Genomic DNA, 12,467 nt, shown 5'->3' on the forward strand with positions numbered 1-12,467 from the left:
TGTGGAACAACCTGAAGTCTGCTCCCTCCAACACCCACAATGGCTGTTCAGGTCACATGTCGGACCCATTCAGCCCAGCCCTGAGCTGTGCCTTTAAACTTTCATTGGAATGGATCACTGAATAGAAATGGGAGCGATCTTCCTGGAACACTAAATAGCAAATAGTCGAACAGTGACTGTTTGTTTATGTGACTCATGTTCAGTCCAAAGTAGCGTCTCTCTCTTGTCAACAGGAAGTGATCCAGCCTTACGTTTGAAGCCCAAAATAATCCAACAATTGTGAGCAAAAACACCGCAGCTGAAAAGGGATCTCTCATACCTAAAATGAAACAAAAAACAAGCTAATAATACTAAGTTTGTCTGGAAACGTGCGCTGGTTTAAGAACATTCTCTGTTACTGCAGAGCATAGACCTTCCTGCAGCCAATAATTTCACATTTGTGTTTGCGTTGTCATTAACCACACATTATAGTGGTGTGGTTTATATGTTTCTTTTCTGTTCTTTTTGTGCAATAAAGCCCAAGAAGAAGACACTTTGAGAAGCCGAACTCGGGGTGGGCAGACGTGGCATCAAGCAGTCCGGCTTGGAGTACTACCTGTGCTGTGCAAGCAAATAGATAAGAATTTAATCAAATATTGGCGTGAAAAAAACATGCAAAAGTGAGGAGATTTTAAAATGCAATTTGCATCCATTTATGCTAAAATCTCATAAATGGAAATATCGAAGAAGCCGTCATCAAAGCTGTGACTGGAGTGGTTGTTGTATGGGCAGCTGTGTTCCAGTTTCAATTTGAATAGTAAAATTCCATTCCAAATTCTGAAAATGTATTTGCCTGTTTTTAGTTCTAATAATAATAAAATCTAAGAAGACAAATGTGTATCAACTGTTACTAACTGTGACATTTTAGACTGCTGCCATTTTCATCCTTTTTTTGGTTACTTTATGCAATTCATGTGAGTGTTATCTTCTTTTAATGAAAACTGTCCTTGCTACTGCTCTCGATAAGGATTTTTGGACTGTGACAAATGTGCTTACTAATATATCCTCTTGATTTTAAGGATCAAATGACACAAATACCTGAAGTCAGTTTATTGGAGGAAAAGGTCACCAGAAGGAGGAACAAGGAACTGAACTTTCCTGACAGCAGCATCACCTGGTCAGCGTGAAGGCGAGGCTCCTGCTTCCTCCTCCTGCACGTATATAACAACACAACCTCATCCCTCCACACTTCATCTGCTTGGGCTGCCTTCACACACGGGTACGAACCATCGCTCTTCCTCTAATGATTCCTTCTCTGAAAGAGTTTTTTTTGATTGACTGTCTTTTAATGTGTTTCAGAGATGCATCTTTCTGTTCTGATACTGGGCATTTGCCTGGTTGCTGCTCACGCCAGTCCGACAGGTACGGTGCTACTATTATTATCTGTTCACCACATGAACGTGACTGTCATGAGCTGCTTGTAAATGTAGTTTTTGAGACGTTCTTGAAATCTCATTGCGAAGGTCTTAGATGTCCCAAAATGAAAATAATTTTTGGGGTTGGAAGGATGAAAAAAAACAAAAATCATTCATTTCAAACAGCTATTTTTTGATTATTTATTATTTATTTGAATAGATGACAATTGACGTTAAAAAAAATCATGTCAACTGTTTTCCAGAGCATCATGGCAGGTCTCTGGTCCAACGCTGTTTCGAAGAGGCCAAGAAACTGGTGGATGACGCTTACACATATTCCAGGGCTGAGTGAGTCTTAACAACATCCAGATAGAAATCACAAAATCAAACCTTACTTTTCGGCGCAGGAGTCTCAGACGAGTCCGCAAAAATGTCGTGGCACCTCATGACGTCCTCCGATTCATGAAGCAGCCACGTGGAGACACTCGCTCGGCGGTGAGAGCTGCAGACTACATGGAACACACCCTGCGACTGCTGCAGCAGAGACTGCACCGCATTAACAAACGCTCTCTCAATACCACAGGTGAGATGATTCACTTCAGCTGTGGGCGAACAAAAGTTCAATTCTTCATATTTCATGTTCCAGACTTGATGACCCCAGAAGACCTCTTGAGGCTGGCCAAATTGACCGGGTGTGCTGCTCGAATCAGAGATCCTCCGTGTCGCGCCACACAGAACATCGACAAGTATCGCACCATCACCAGCGTCTGCAACAATCTGTGAGTGACAACGTGATCGAATCTTGATCAGAGAGGATTTTGCGTTGCCGTTAAAGTGCTGGTGAAATGAACATGACATTAAAAAAGCAGTTTGATTTCAATTATTACTGTTCACCAATGAAGTATTTTGGAAAAAATGGGATACAAATCTCTGCATCTTGAAGCTTTCCTCATGTTATTGTTGCATTCAGTCATTCAGTTCAATTCGATATGTTTTTTTTTTCTTAAACTGTAAAAGTGTTTTTTTACCACTTGCAAATCTGTCAGGTTTCAGAGAGAACACTTTAGAAACCGGAGATTAGCTCACCCCTGACATTTCTCAACATTGTTTCTCAACGCCGTGAACAGGCAGAACCCTCGCCTCGGCGCCTCCAACACACCCTTCGCCCGCTGGCTTCCTGCTGAGTATGACGACAACATCTCCATCCCCAAAGGGTTCACCAGAATCAAACCGATCAACAACTTCCTGCTGCCCCTGGTACCTATGACAGTCACTGTATTCAAACAAAGCAACTATTTTGCTGAACAACATCCATTCTCAGGTGCGCCAAGTGTCCAACAACATCCTGAGCACAACAGATCAGGGCGTGGAAAGCGACAATGAATTCAGTCACATGGTCACTTTCTTTGGCCAGTGGAATGACCATGACCTGTCCTTCACCCCCTTCTCACCGAGCATCCGCTCCTTCAGCAACGGGGTGAACTGCGACGAGAGCTGCGAGCGCACTGAGCCCTGCATCCCCATCGAGGTCCATAAACAACACTTGTGTTGATGTTTTTTTTTTTTTTTTATCAAATATCTATTTGAGTGTGAGGTTTGCTGTTCACTTCTCACTGAGGTGTCACAAAATGCTCGTCCTCTGTGCACAGATCCCACCTGGTGACCCCCGCGGACCTCCCGGCCCCGACAACTGCATCCCCGCCTTCAGATCCGCACCAGTGTGTGGGACTGGATTCTCAGCCTACAACTTTGGCGGGGAACCCGCAGTGAGGGAGCAGATAAACGCCCTGACCTCCTTCCTGGATCTCAGCCAAGTGTACGGCTCCGAGGAGAAGCTGGCCCTCAGTCTCCGAAACCTTTCTAGCGATGGCGGCCTGATGCTGGTCAACTCTGAGTTCAGGGACAACGGACGAGAGCTGCTGCCCTTCCACCCACTTCAGGTCAACATGTGCGCCACTCGAGGGAGAATCACCAAAGACACCGACGCCAGGGAGGTCCCCTGTTTCATCGCCGGTCAGTTTCCTCAGACAATGTTCCACTGACAAGTGTACTTTCATACAGGCTGCTTTTCAGCATATTTCAATTAGGCACACAGAGAAAGGATTAAAAAGTCCCAGATTCATTTATATTTACATGAAAACCATCATGAATCACAACTGAAGCAATGAATGAATGAACATCCTCTCTCACAGGTGACTCACGAGTGGACGAGAACTTTGCTCTGACCTCCATTCACACTCTCTTCTTGCGGGAGCATAACCGCTTGGCACGTCAACTCAAGAGGTTGAACCCAGACTGGGAAAGTGAGACGCTCTACCAGGAGACCCGGAAGATCATGGGAGCTTACACACAGGTGGGACGCTTTTCACCGCGCACCTAAGTCATTGCTCGCCTTTATGATCAATCATCTGAGAAACTACAGTCTGTTTGCACCAATCTGTTCCTACAACAACCCGGGTGGATGACGGCAAAGGGAGTGGGATGATGTTTCAATAGGCAACTGAAGCAAAATTATTTGGAAAGGACTGTCATGAAATACTCCACACATTTGACTCTAATGCTGATAGTCCTCAACAAATGATGACCGCTATTTCCATACAAAATATTTGCATCAATATCTCCATGAGCTAAAGAAAATGAATCATGTCATCTAAATGCACATTCACTCTTAGTGAAGAATTGAGCATTTGAGGAAGTGCATGTAAACACCGACACACTCAACTTTTGTCCTGCTCACACAGCTTCAAGATTTGCCAGGAACCACTCAGAAATACTACAAATTCACAATTTATTAGATGGAAATGACTGGATGTTATGGATTTGTCTGTTTTTTCTGAAGTGTAGTCCCTGCTTCTATGTCCTACTGCTTTTAGTGGGTGTTTGATCGCGCAAGTTCTTGGTGTTTGACTAAAAAAGAGAGGTGAACATTGTACAAAAAAAGTGTTCAGGGTTAGTTGGAAATAACTTTATGTGATTTTGGTTGGCTAATAGATGGAGACTACCCATCTCAAAGACTGAGCGCCACAAGAGGTCCTTTCTTCCAGTGGCAAGAAAACTGTACAATTCATCCCTGTAAAATTAACCGTGAAAGACTTTTTTATCATATATATATTTTTTAACTGTTTTTATTTCACATATCCCGCGTCTATGTCCCCCTTTATGTGCACTGTGTGCATAGCCTTCTTTTCCTCTTTCCTACTCTGTTTGTTAAAAAGAGAAGTTGTTTACAGAGCATGTTGAGCGACGAACGAAATTTTCCTCAGGATTAATTGAGTTTTTTTCTGATTCTGTAGGTTCATTTAGTTGCAAGAGCTTCAACCTTTGCGTTTGTCACTTTGTGTGTTTTGAAGGTTTTCCCATCTTGTTTCTGCCAACTGCCCTCTTCTTCGCAACTTTCTGTTTCCGGACCTCTGTCCGCTGCTGCCCCCTCCTGTCCGTTTGCGCTCACTGCACTTTGAATACTACTAGCGTGAGTTATATACAGTGACATCAGGTAAAACAATGGATGTTAACGACTGCGTGTTAAACTCTGAAACATCAACGCCAGCCAAAGAGTCGAAGACGAATTTTTGGACCTGCGCGTCGTCTCCATTTTGACGAGTCTCCCGTCTCCTTCGCAGGTGTTTGTGTTCCGCGACTACCTGCCCCACATCGTGGGCAACGTTGCGATGAGGAGGCATCTTGGTCGTTATCCTGGCTATGACCCGACAGTCAACCCGAGCATTTCCAACGTGTTCGCGACCGCGGCTTACCGCTTCGCCCACTTGGCCATCCAACCGATGCTGTCTCGCTTGGACCAAGACTTCAAAGAACATCCCCAGTTCTCCAACGTGCCCTTGTTCATGGCCTTCTTCACTCCCTGGCGCATCGTCTTTGAAGGTGAGAGACGAGCATCATCGTTGTTGTTGTTATTTTCGACCGTTATTGCACGTTGTTCCAAAGCACTTTCCGAGTTGGTGGGATCCTGACTGACTGTAATTCGTTTGCTAAAGTTGAATCAATCCCCATGTTGATCTTCTTTTCCAGGTGGTGTGGACCCGGTGCTCAGAGGTTTGATCGGCAGTCCTGCTAAACTCAACACTCAGGATCACATGCTGGTGGAAGCGCTCAGGAACAGGCTCTTCCAGTTCGTGCAGCACATCACTCTGGATCTGGGGTCCCTGAACATGCAGAGAGGCAGAGACCACGGCTTGCCTGGTGCGTCCTCCTGCAGTCCGTCATTGCACCATCTCAATCGGTTTTACATTCATTCTCGCACAGAGGTCGCAGTCTGGAACATCTATTAGCAATGCAAAGAAAGAATGTGCATATTCTGAACCAAACTGACCGTCATCTGTCAATAGTCACTCTGAACTGCATGTGTTTCTTAGGCTACAATGCCTGGCGCAAGTTCTGCGGCTTGTCGCAGCCGAAGAATCAGGAGCAGCTCGGTCAGGTCCTGAACAACTCCGACTTGGCTCGCAGGCTTCTTGACCTGTATGGGACCCCCGACAACATCGACGTCTGGCTCGGAGGTGTGGCCGAGCCCTTTGTGGATGGAGGACGTGTCGGGCCCCTGTTCGCCTGCCTCATCGCAAACCAGTTCAAGAAAATACGTCAAGGAGACAGGTGAGTGCGTCTGAGTGGTGAGCAGATGGCCACGTTAGAGGTCCGGAGCTGCTGGATCAATAAATGTTCGGTCGGACAGCTGCTTGACAGTATGTGATTGTGAAGTTAAATCTCGGAACTAGAGTGCAGGCAACAAACTTTTACTCCGACTCTAAATGCAATGATGAGCTCACTCGAACCACGATGGAATAGAACTTCCCCTCAGCCTGTTCATGGACTGCTTGTCCCTCTTCCCCCCGGCAGGAGGCTACGGTCAGTCCAGACCAGAACCTCCCGTCACAGACACAGCTTTTTCCCCTCGATTCGTGAACAGACTTTGTTCTTTGTGGTTTATGTATTGATGAGTTTCTTCTATTATTATTGATTCATTTGTATTCATTTATCATTTTATATATTTATTATTATTAAATTATTATTATTATTATTATTATTATTATTGTACCAAAGCACTTTCCTAGTTGGTGGGATCCTCGCTGACCGTGGCCATAAAGTTGATTCTGATTCTAGATTAAAGAATAAAATATTATGATGTGACGTCTTCTCACACTAGAGGGCGCCAAAGTACACAATACACGCCCTCGTCGCCCTCTGCAGCCGACATAATTCAAGAGGCCGAATTCTGCTAGTTTTGAAAAATACCGTTGACATTAGTGAGGAGTGACAAAATCTGTCAAAAGTGGGATTGAGTTAGAAGATACAGCTGCTGTTGTTGGCCGGGATTGTGCTTGGGAGAGTGCGTCTGTTGACACCTGTCCTGTTTGATCCATGCCTCGCAGGTTGTGGTACGATCGGCGGGGCGTCTTCACGCCGAGTCAGCAAAACGCTCTCAAGACTGCCAACCTCGCCAGGATCATCTGCGACAACACTGGCATCACGTCTGTCCCCCGAGATGTTTTCAACGCGGTGTCGAGGAGGAACCCGCGGGTGCAATGTCGTAACATCCCCCGCCTGAACCTGAACCCCTGGAGAGACACGTCCTGCTCAGGTGAGTCTGGTGGAGATCTTCTCTCCCTCCCTGAACTCAGTCCCTCGGATGACTTCATTTATGACCTTTGATCTCGCAGGTGGACTCTGCCCGAACAGTATCGACGAGGTGGGTTCTCACTCTAACTAGCTCTTCTGGATTAAAATTGAATCTACAAAAATGAAAAATAATAAAAGTGATTGAACCGCATGTGGAAATTGAGTCATCTATTGTCACGTGCAGATTGTGACAGCTGAGGAGAACCTGTTGACACCAGAACCCAACAGCCTTCCACACAACAAGGTTGGTGACTGTCAGGACCTTTGACATGATGGATCATTAAGATTTAACATCACAATTTGACCATCATGAGATTTACACACACGTGGTGTTCTTTGTCCCGCAGGTGGCGTAGAGCCCCACGCTCTTGTTCAATGCTCTCCACAACCAATTCTCTACCAGCGTTATCAAACTCATGAAGCAGCAGGAAGAACACTGAGCCTGCAGCCCCGTCTGGTGGGGCTGAGGAAGTACCTACATTTCAGTGACTCCAGCTGCAGGAAGCACATCACTTTTCTGTAAAATCACAAGACCTCATGAGACTTTCACAGTCACGAATGCCAGTCCCGACAGCTCAGGGAACATCGGAGAGACCAGTCAGCTGCCGCTCACTCTATGCACAGCTATTTATTTTGCTTCAGTTTACAGAGTTTCGAATCTATAATTCAAGCTTCTCTCACACGCTCTTTGTTCATTTGAATTTAAAAACATCTTTACCCTGTTACATCCGATCTCATGAAGATTTTTATGTGCTTTGTTAAATGAATGTGGTATTTTTTTACGCGACTCAGACTGCCAGATAAGCAATAGGTTGTGGCCAGTGCCTCATGCCTAACCTGCTTGTTCAAGTGATTTATCACTGCTACAGTTTGCAGCCTGTTTCTGTCATGTTTTGACTTTGACTGTTTACCTGCTTAATTCTGTCTCGCTCATTGTTTAGCTTTCAAATAAAACATTATGAGCTGCAAAGTATTGTTTGGTGTTCTCTTTTTAAAGGAACAGGAAATTCTTCTGTTTAACCAAAACAAGTGTACTTGGATCTTATAATAGAATTTAAAAAAAACCCTGCATTGATGACATTTCATTTGTTTTAAATTCCTTTTTAAATTTCAAGTAAATCTTGAAAGAGTTCAGTTAAAAGTCCTCATCTCAATTCAGGAATGTTAGTACAACTACCGAAACAAAAACCTCACTTTGAGCAAACAGGAAATGTAGAAATTCCCCGTGCGCTGAGCACATGCCTCCCAAATCCACAGACACACCTGCAGTGGCCACCTAAACCGAGAGACGTGCACGTGCCTCTGGTGCTGTCAGTGGAGTGAAGGGCCGTAGACGGTAAACATGGCAGGTACAGATAGGACAGATGGACCGGTCACTTTCTCCACGATGATCTGTGCCTGGCAGGATGAACTTGAATTTGTGAAGGTTCTAGACGCAGGGCCGGACCCAAGTGCTTTGTTGAAAGAGTCACAGGAGGCAGGAGCGAGTCAATACAATAATTTAATGACAAAATACAAAACTGATAACAGAAGGCGTCACCGGGAGTAGAAAACAGAAAACAAATCCGGAGCGTCACCAAAAGCGGGAAGAGTCTACAAGGGAATGAGTCCAAACAAAAAGCGTCACTGAACCGGGAGAAAGAATCCAAGAAGAGTCTGTAACAGGAGAGCAAACACACAATGAGCAATAAAACAAAGTAAACTATCGAGGTCGTCAACACGAACGCACGAGTAGAGAGTAATAGAGAACAGAGAGAAAACCAAGAAGCCACGCGGAGCAGGGAGAACAAAGGCAGTCAGAATATGAGGTTGTATGAATATGTGCTCCGCCCTCTAACGGCCTTGACTATTGGTTAATCCACATCGAGGCACTGGCCTCGGCCTGAGGCTTCGATTGATTGGCTCTCCGCCCAGGAAGGCACCACCCACCACGTATAACTCTCCCCTGCTCCCGCTGCTCTGCTCCTTTTGGAACTCAGCGGAAACAGGCCTGCTGGGCAGCCAGTTAGAGGGCTACGCACATATTCATAGAACCTGGGTTACGAGAGTAACCATCATTTCTATTTCATATGTGCTCCGCCCACTAACGGCCTTCGCTATTGGTTGAAAACCACGGCGAAGGCCGTAGGGATTAGTTCACTCCCAGCATGGCCTTACAGAAGACCTGACAGAACAAAGAAAGAACAAACTTCAACGACCAGAGGGTCCAGCCATGGTCAAAGATCCCTGAACAGACAAAACAGTGTGAGCCAATAAAGTGTCCGTCATGTCTCTGAGATAATTCTGAGCAAAGGTCGAAGCAGATGACCAAGAAGCAGCTTGACAGATGTCTTCCATGGAAGTACCTCCAAAAAGCCAAGCAGATGAGGAAATGGCCCTAGTTGAATGAGCCCTGAGGCCCTCCGGGGCCACTGAGCCTTCAGCCTTGTATGCAGCAGAAATGGCCATACAAACCCAGTGGGCAAGGCGCTGCGAAGTGACAACTTGGCCCTTCAGGTTTCCTCCATAGCAGACCAACAGACTATCAGTCAGACGAAAGTCTTTTGTCCTGTCAACATAGCAAGCAAGGGCCCGCACCGGGCACAACCGGAGGTGGGGAATAAAAAGCCCTCAACATCAGGACTTGAGACCGATAAGAAGTCGTAATGACCTTTGGTCTGAAAGCCGTGTTTGGAGGAAGAGTCACAGAAGTCTGACTTTCACCATACGACATGCACCGTGAGCTCACCGACACGGCTGTCAAATCGCTCACTCTCTTAGTCGAAGCTAAGGCCAGAAGAAGAGCCGTCTTCAAGGACAGTATATCCAATGAAGCGGCCGCCACCGGTTCGAACGGAGCCTTACAGAGCCCCTCTAGAATCACCCGCAAACTCCAGGGCGGAATTAGGCTCCTCGCCGGAGGCCTAATGCGCCGAGCACCAAGAAGAAACCTCTTAATGATCGGGTGACTCCTCACAGAGACCCGACCAAAGCCCTGGTGCCCCGCCAAGATGGCGGCCGCGAAGACATTGCGTGTGGACACCGCTCGGCCTTTGTCCAACTCCGATGATGTTCCGCTTCTCCCGCTCCTTCAGTCTCATCTTGGCGAGCCGCAGGTTGCGAGCCGCCATTTGGGCGAGAGCGCACATGCGCGCGCCGTCTTCTGGAGGGCCGCTGTCGACACCTGGACCCTCCGGAGTTCGAGTTAGACCCCGCTGGAGTACTCTCGACCTCGTCCACAGCTCCCAGGTCGTCGTCGTCCGGGAACATTTTCAGGTGGACCTCCTCCTCGTAGAAATGACGCTCATCCTCCTCCGTGACGTCCCCCCAAACCAACTTTGCTGGAGCTGGTTTGGTAGCGGGTTGAGGAGGCTGAGTCGCTGGAAGGGAGGCCGACTCCTGGTCAACTCCCTTCCAGCGTGCTAGGCCCGCCCGCCTGCGGAAGAGCCACACAGGCAGGACACGTGTCCAGCAGTCTCAGGTGCTCCGGGCCCAAGGAGACAAAGCAGGCATCATGCTTCTCCGACTCACCTATAGAATCAGCACAGGACGAACAGGAACGCTCCATGTAAACCCGATGGTTATAGGCTGAGTTCTGAAAGGAGCAGAGCAGCGGGAGCAGGGGAGAGTTATACGTGGTGGGTGGTGCCTTCCTGGGCGGAGAGCCAATCTATCGAAGTCTCAGGCCGAGGCCAGTGCTTCGATGTGGATTAACCAATCGTGAAGGCCGTTAGAGGGCGGAGCACATGTGAAATAGAAACACCAGGATATAGAAATAGCTAAACAGAAGATAATTTAAATGACGGATAAATGTACGTGAGTAGAGAGGAACAAACGGAGCAAATAACCAGTTGGAGCCAATGAAGCAAACGATCTGGCACACGTTGATGGAGTCCAGGTGTTCTTAAGCTGGGGAGATTAGAGGTTGTTTGGAACAGGAAGACAGGAGGGAGAAAGAAAACAGGACTCACGTGACCAAAATAAAAGCAGAATCATGGCACAATCCACTTGAATGAAAATCTTGAAGGCCCACATCCATCACGTCCGCCTCTTTGGAAGTGCTGCCACACAGCCGCTGACCCAGCTCATCAATTGGTTTTCAAACGCTTCGCTCCTTTGGAATAACAGGAACAGTAGAAATAGGGGCAGAATTAATATTATTATTAAAGACCTTAATTTGCTCTACTACCAGATATGATGTTAAGTCTTGCTCCCTCCTCACTTGTAAGTGTTTACGGAAATTAAATGATGAGTGAGAAGAGGTCAAACAGTAACCATTATGCACCAGAACAGTTACAAAGAAGAAAAACACCTGGCACACCTCAATCAAAAAAATATTTAAATTCTATTTCTATTTGTTTTTCCGTCTTTGTGTCAGATTAGTTAGACTTTGTTTTCACTCCCATCCCATCAACACTTTCAAGTATTTTAGGACAATTAAAAACATTTGTAAAATATACACATATTGTTTTCTTTATGCTCAGAAACAGAGTCTGTCTGTGTGTCCTTAACTGACACCAGTCAGATGAGGCTGGATGTGATATAATGGTTTCTGCCGTCAGGTTAGTTAATGGTGAAAATAAGTTTTTCTGACTAACAGTGAACTCATTCACTGCTGCACAAGCTTTGAAAAAGACGTGACTATATTCTGCTCCCTTTGTAGGGTTTAAAGTTTTAGAATGTTTAGTGAATGTTAAAGTGGCCGGTGGCTGCTCACCGTCATGAACTGACAATATGATTCTGTTCTCGTCCGCTTGGTAACTTGGTAACTTGGTAACTTGGTAAAAGACCACAAAACTTTAAGTACATTAGTCCAAGGTCCACCTGCCATATACTTTGCAGTAGCGAGAGGAAACTGTTTCCTGTTACCTTTGTCTGAAGCAGTTGTGAAATGTGCTAGAAGGAAAATATTTACTTTTCATGTTCGTCCCTTTTGACGGAATGAGCAGGTATGTTTGGAAACAACTGCTCGATGGATCACTTTGCAGCGCCTTTACGCATCATCACTTACTGCGACAGCTCTGTTGTCGCTACTGGGCCTTCCCAAAACGCCAGCAATGAATTTACATAAGAATTGCGCTTTGACTTTTCTCACTTCCTTCCTCATTGCTCAACATGACTTGTTGTCGACTTTGGTTTGCTCGGAAGTTAATGATATAAAAGCAAATGACAGCCATGCTTTTAACCTTCTGCTTCTTGGCTCAAGCCCAAGCACTTTTTTCAGGCTTGGATCACCACACAGTTTTATAGAAGGAAAGTGGATAAATCATCAAAGCCTCTTTTCTTCCCAACTGTGTGCAACAGTGAAGTGTGAAGCAAGTGAAGTCGAGAATATAGAAAAGTAAAAACAGCTCAAGTCATACCTAAAATGAAACAAAAAACAAGCTAATAATACTAAGTTTGTCTGGAAACGTGCGCTGGTTTAAGAACATTCTCTGTTACTGCAGAGCATAGACCTTCCTG

General features: G+C 46.0%; 1 protein-coding gene across 1 annotated transcript; it reads left to right on the top strand.

The window, feature by feature from the left end:
* The first annotated feature begins 1,199 nt into the window (after positions 1–1,199).
* LOC128752473 (eosinophil peroxidase-like) lies at positions 1,200–7,998 on the top strand. The gene is made up of 16 exons (XM_053853721.1): positions 1,200–1,258; positions 1,339–1,401; positions 1,658–1,742; positions 1,802–1,977; positions 2,041–2,173; positions 2,522–2,651; positions 2,716–2,922; positions 3,044–3,407; positions 3,587–3,747; positions 5,015–5,273; positions 5,421–5,591; positions 5,765–6,002; positions 6,779–6,987; positions 7,067–7,095; positions 7,210–7,269; positions 7,373–7,998. Exons 2-16 carry the CDS (start codon positions 1,341–1,343, stop codon positions 7,379–7,381), a joined length of 2,292 nt encoding a protein of 763 aa, XP_053709696.1. The 5' UTR covers positions 1,200–1,258; positions 1,339–1,340; the 3' UTR covers positions 7,382–7,998.
* Positions 7,999–12,467: the final 4,469 nt, after the last annotated feature.

This window comes from Synchiropus splendidus, chromosome 1, assembly GCF_027744825.2.
Source record: "Synchiropus splendidus isolate RoL2022-P1 chromosome 1, RoL_Sspl_1.0, whole genome shotgun sequence".
Taxonomy (NCBI): Eukaryota; Metazoa; Chordata; class Actinopteri; order Syngnathiformes; family Callionymidae; genus Synchiropus; species Synchiropus splendidus.

Coding starts and splice junctions, on each gene's coding strand:
- LOC128752473 (XM_053853721.1), top strand. CDS start 1,341: ATGCATCTTTCTGTTCTGATACTGGGCATTTGCCTGGTTGCTGCTCAC. Junction 1,743..1,801: donor TACACATATTCCAGGGCTGA/GTGAGTCTTAAC, acceptor TTTTCGGCGCAG/GAGTCTCAGACGAGTCCGCA. Junction 5,274..5,420: donor CTGGCGCATCGTCTTTGAAG/GTGAGAGACGAG, acceptor CTTCTTTTCCAG/GTGGTGTGGACCCGGTGCTC.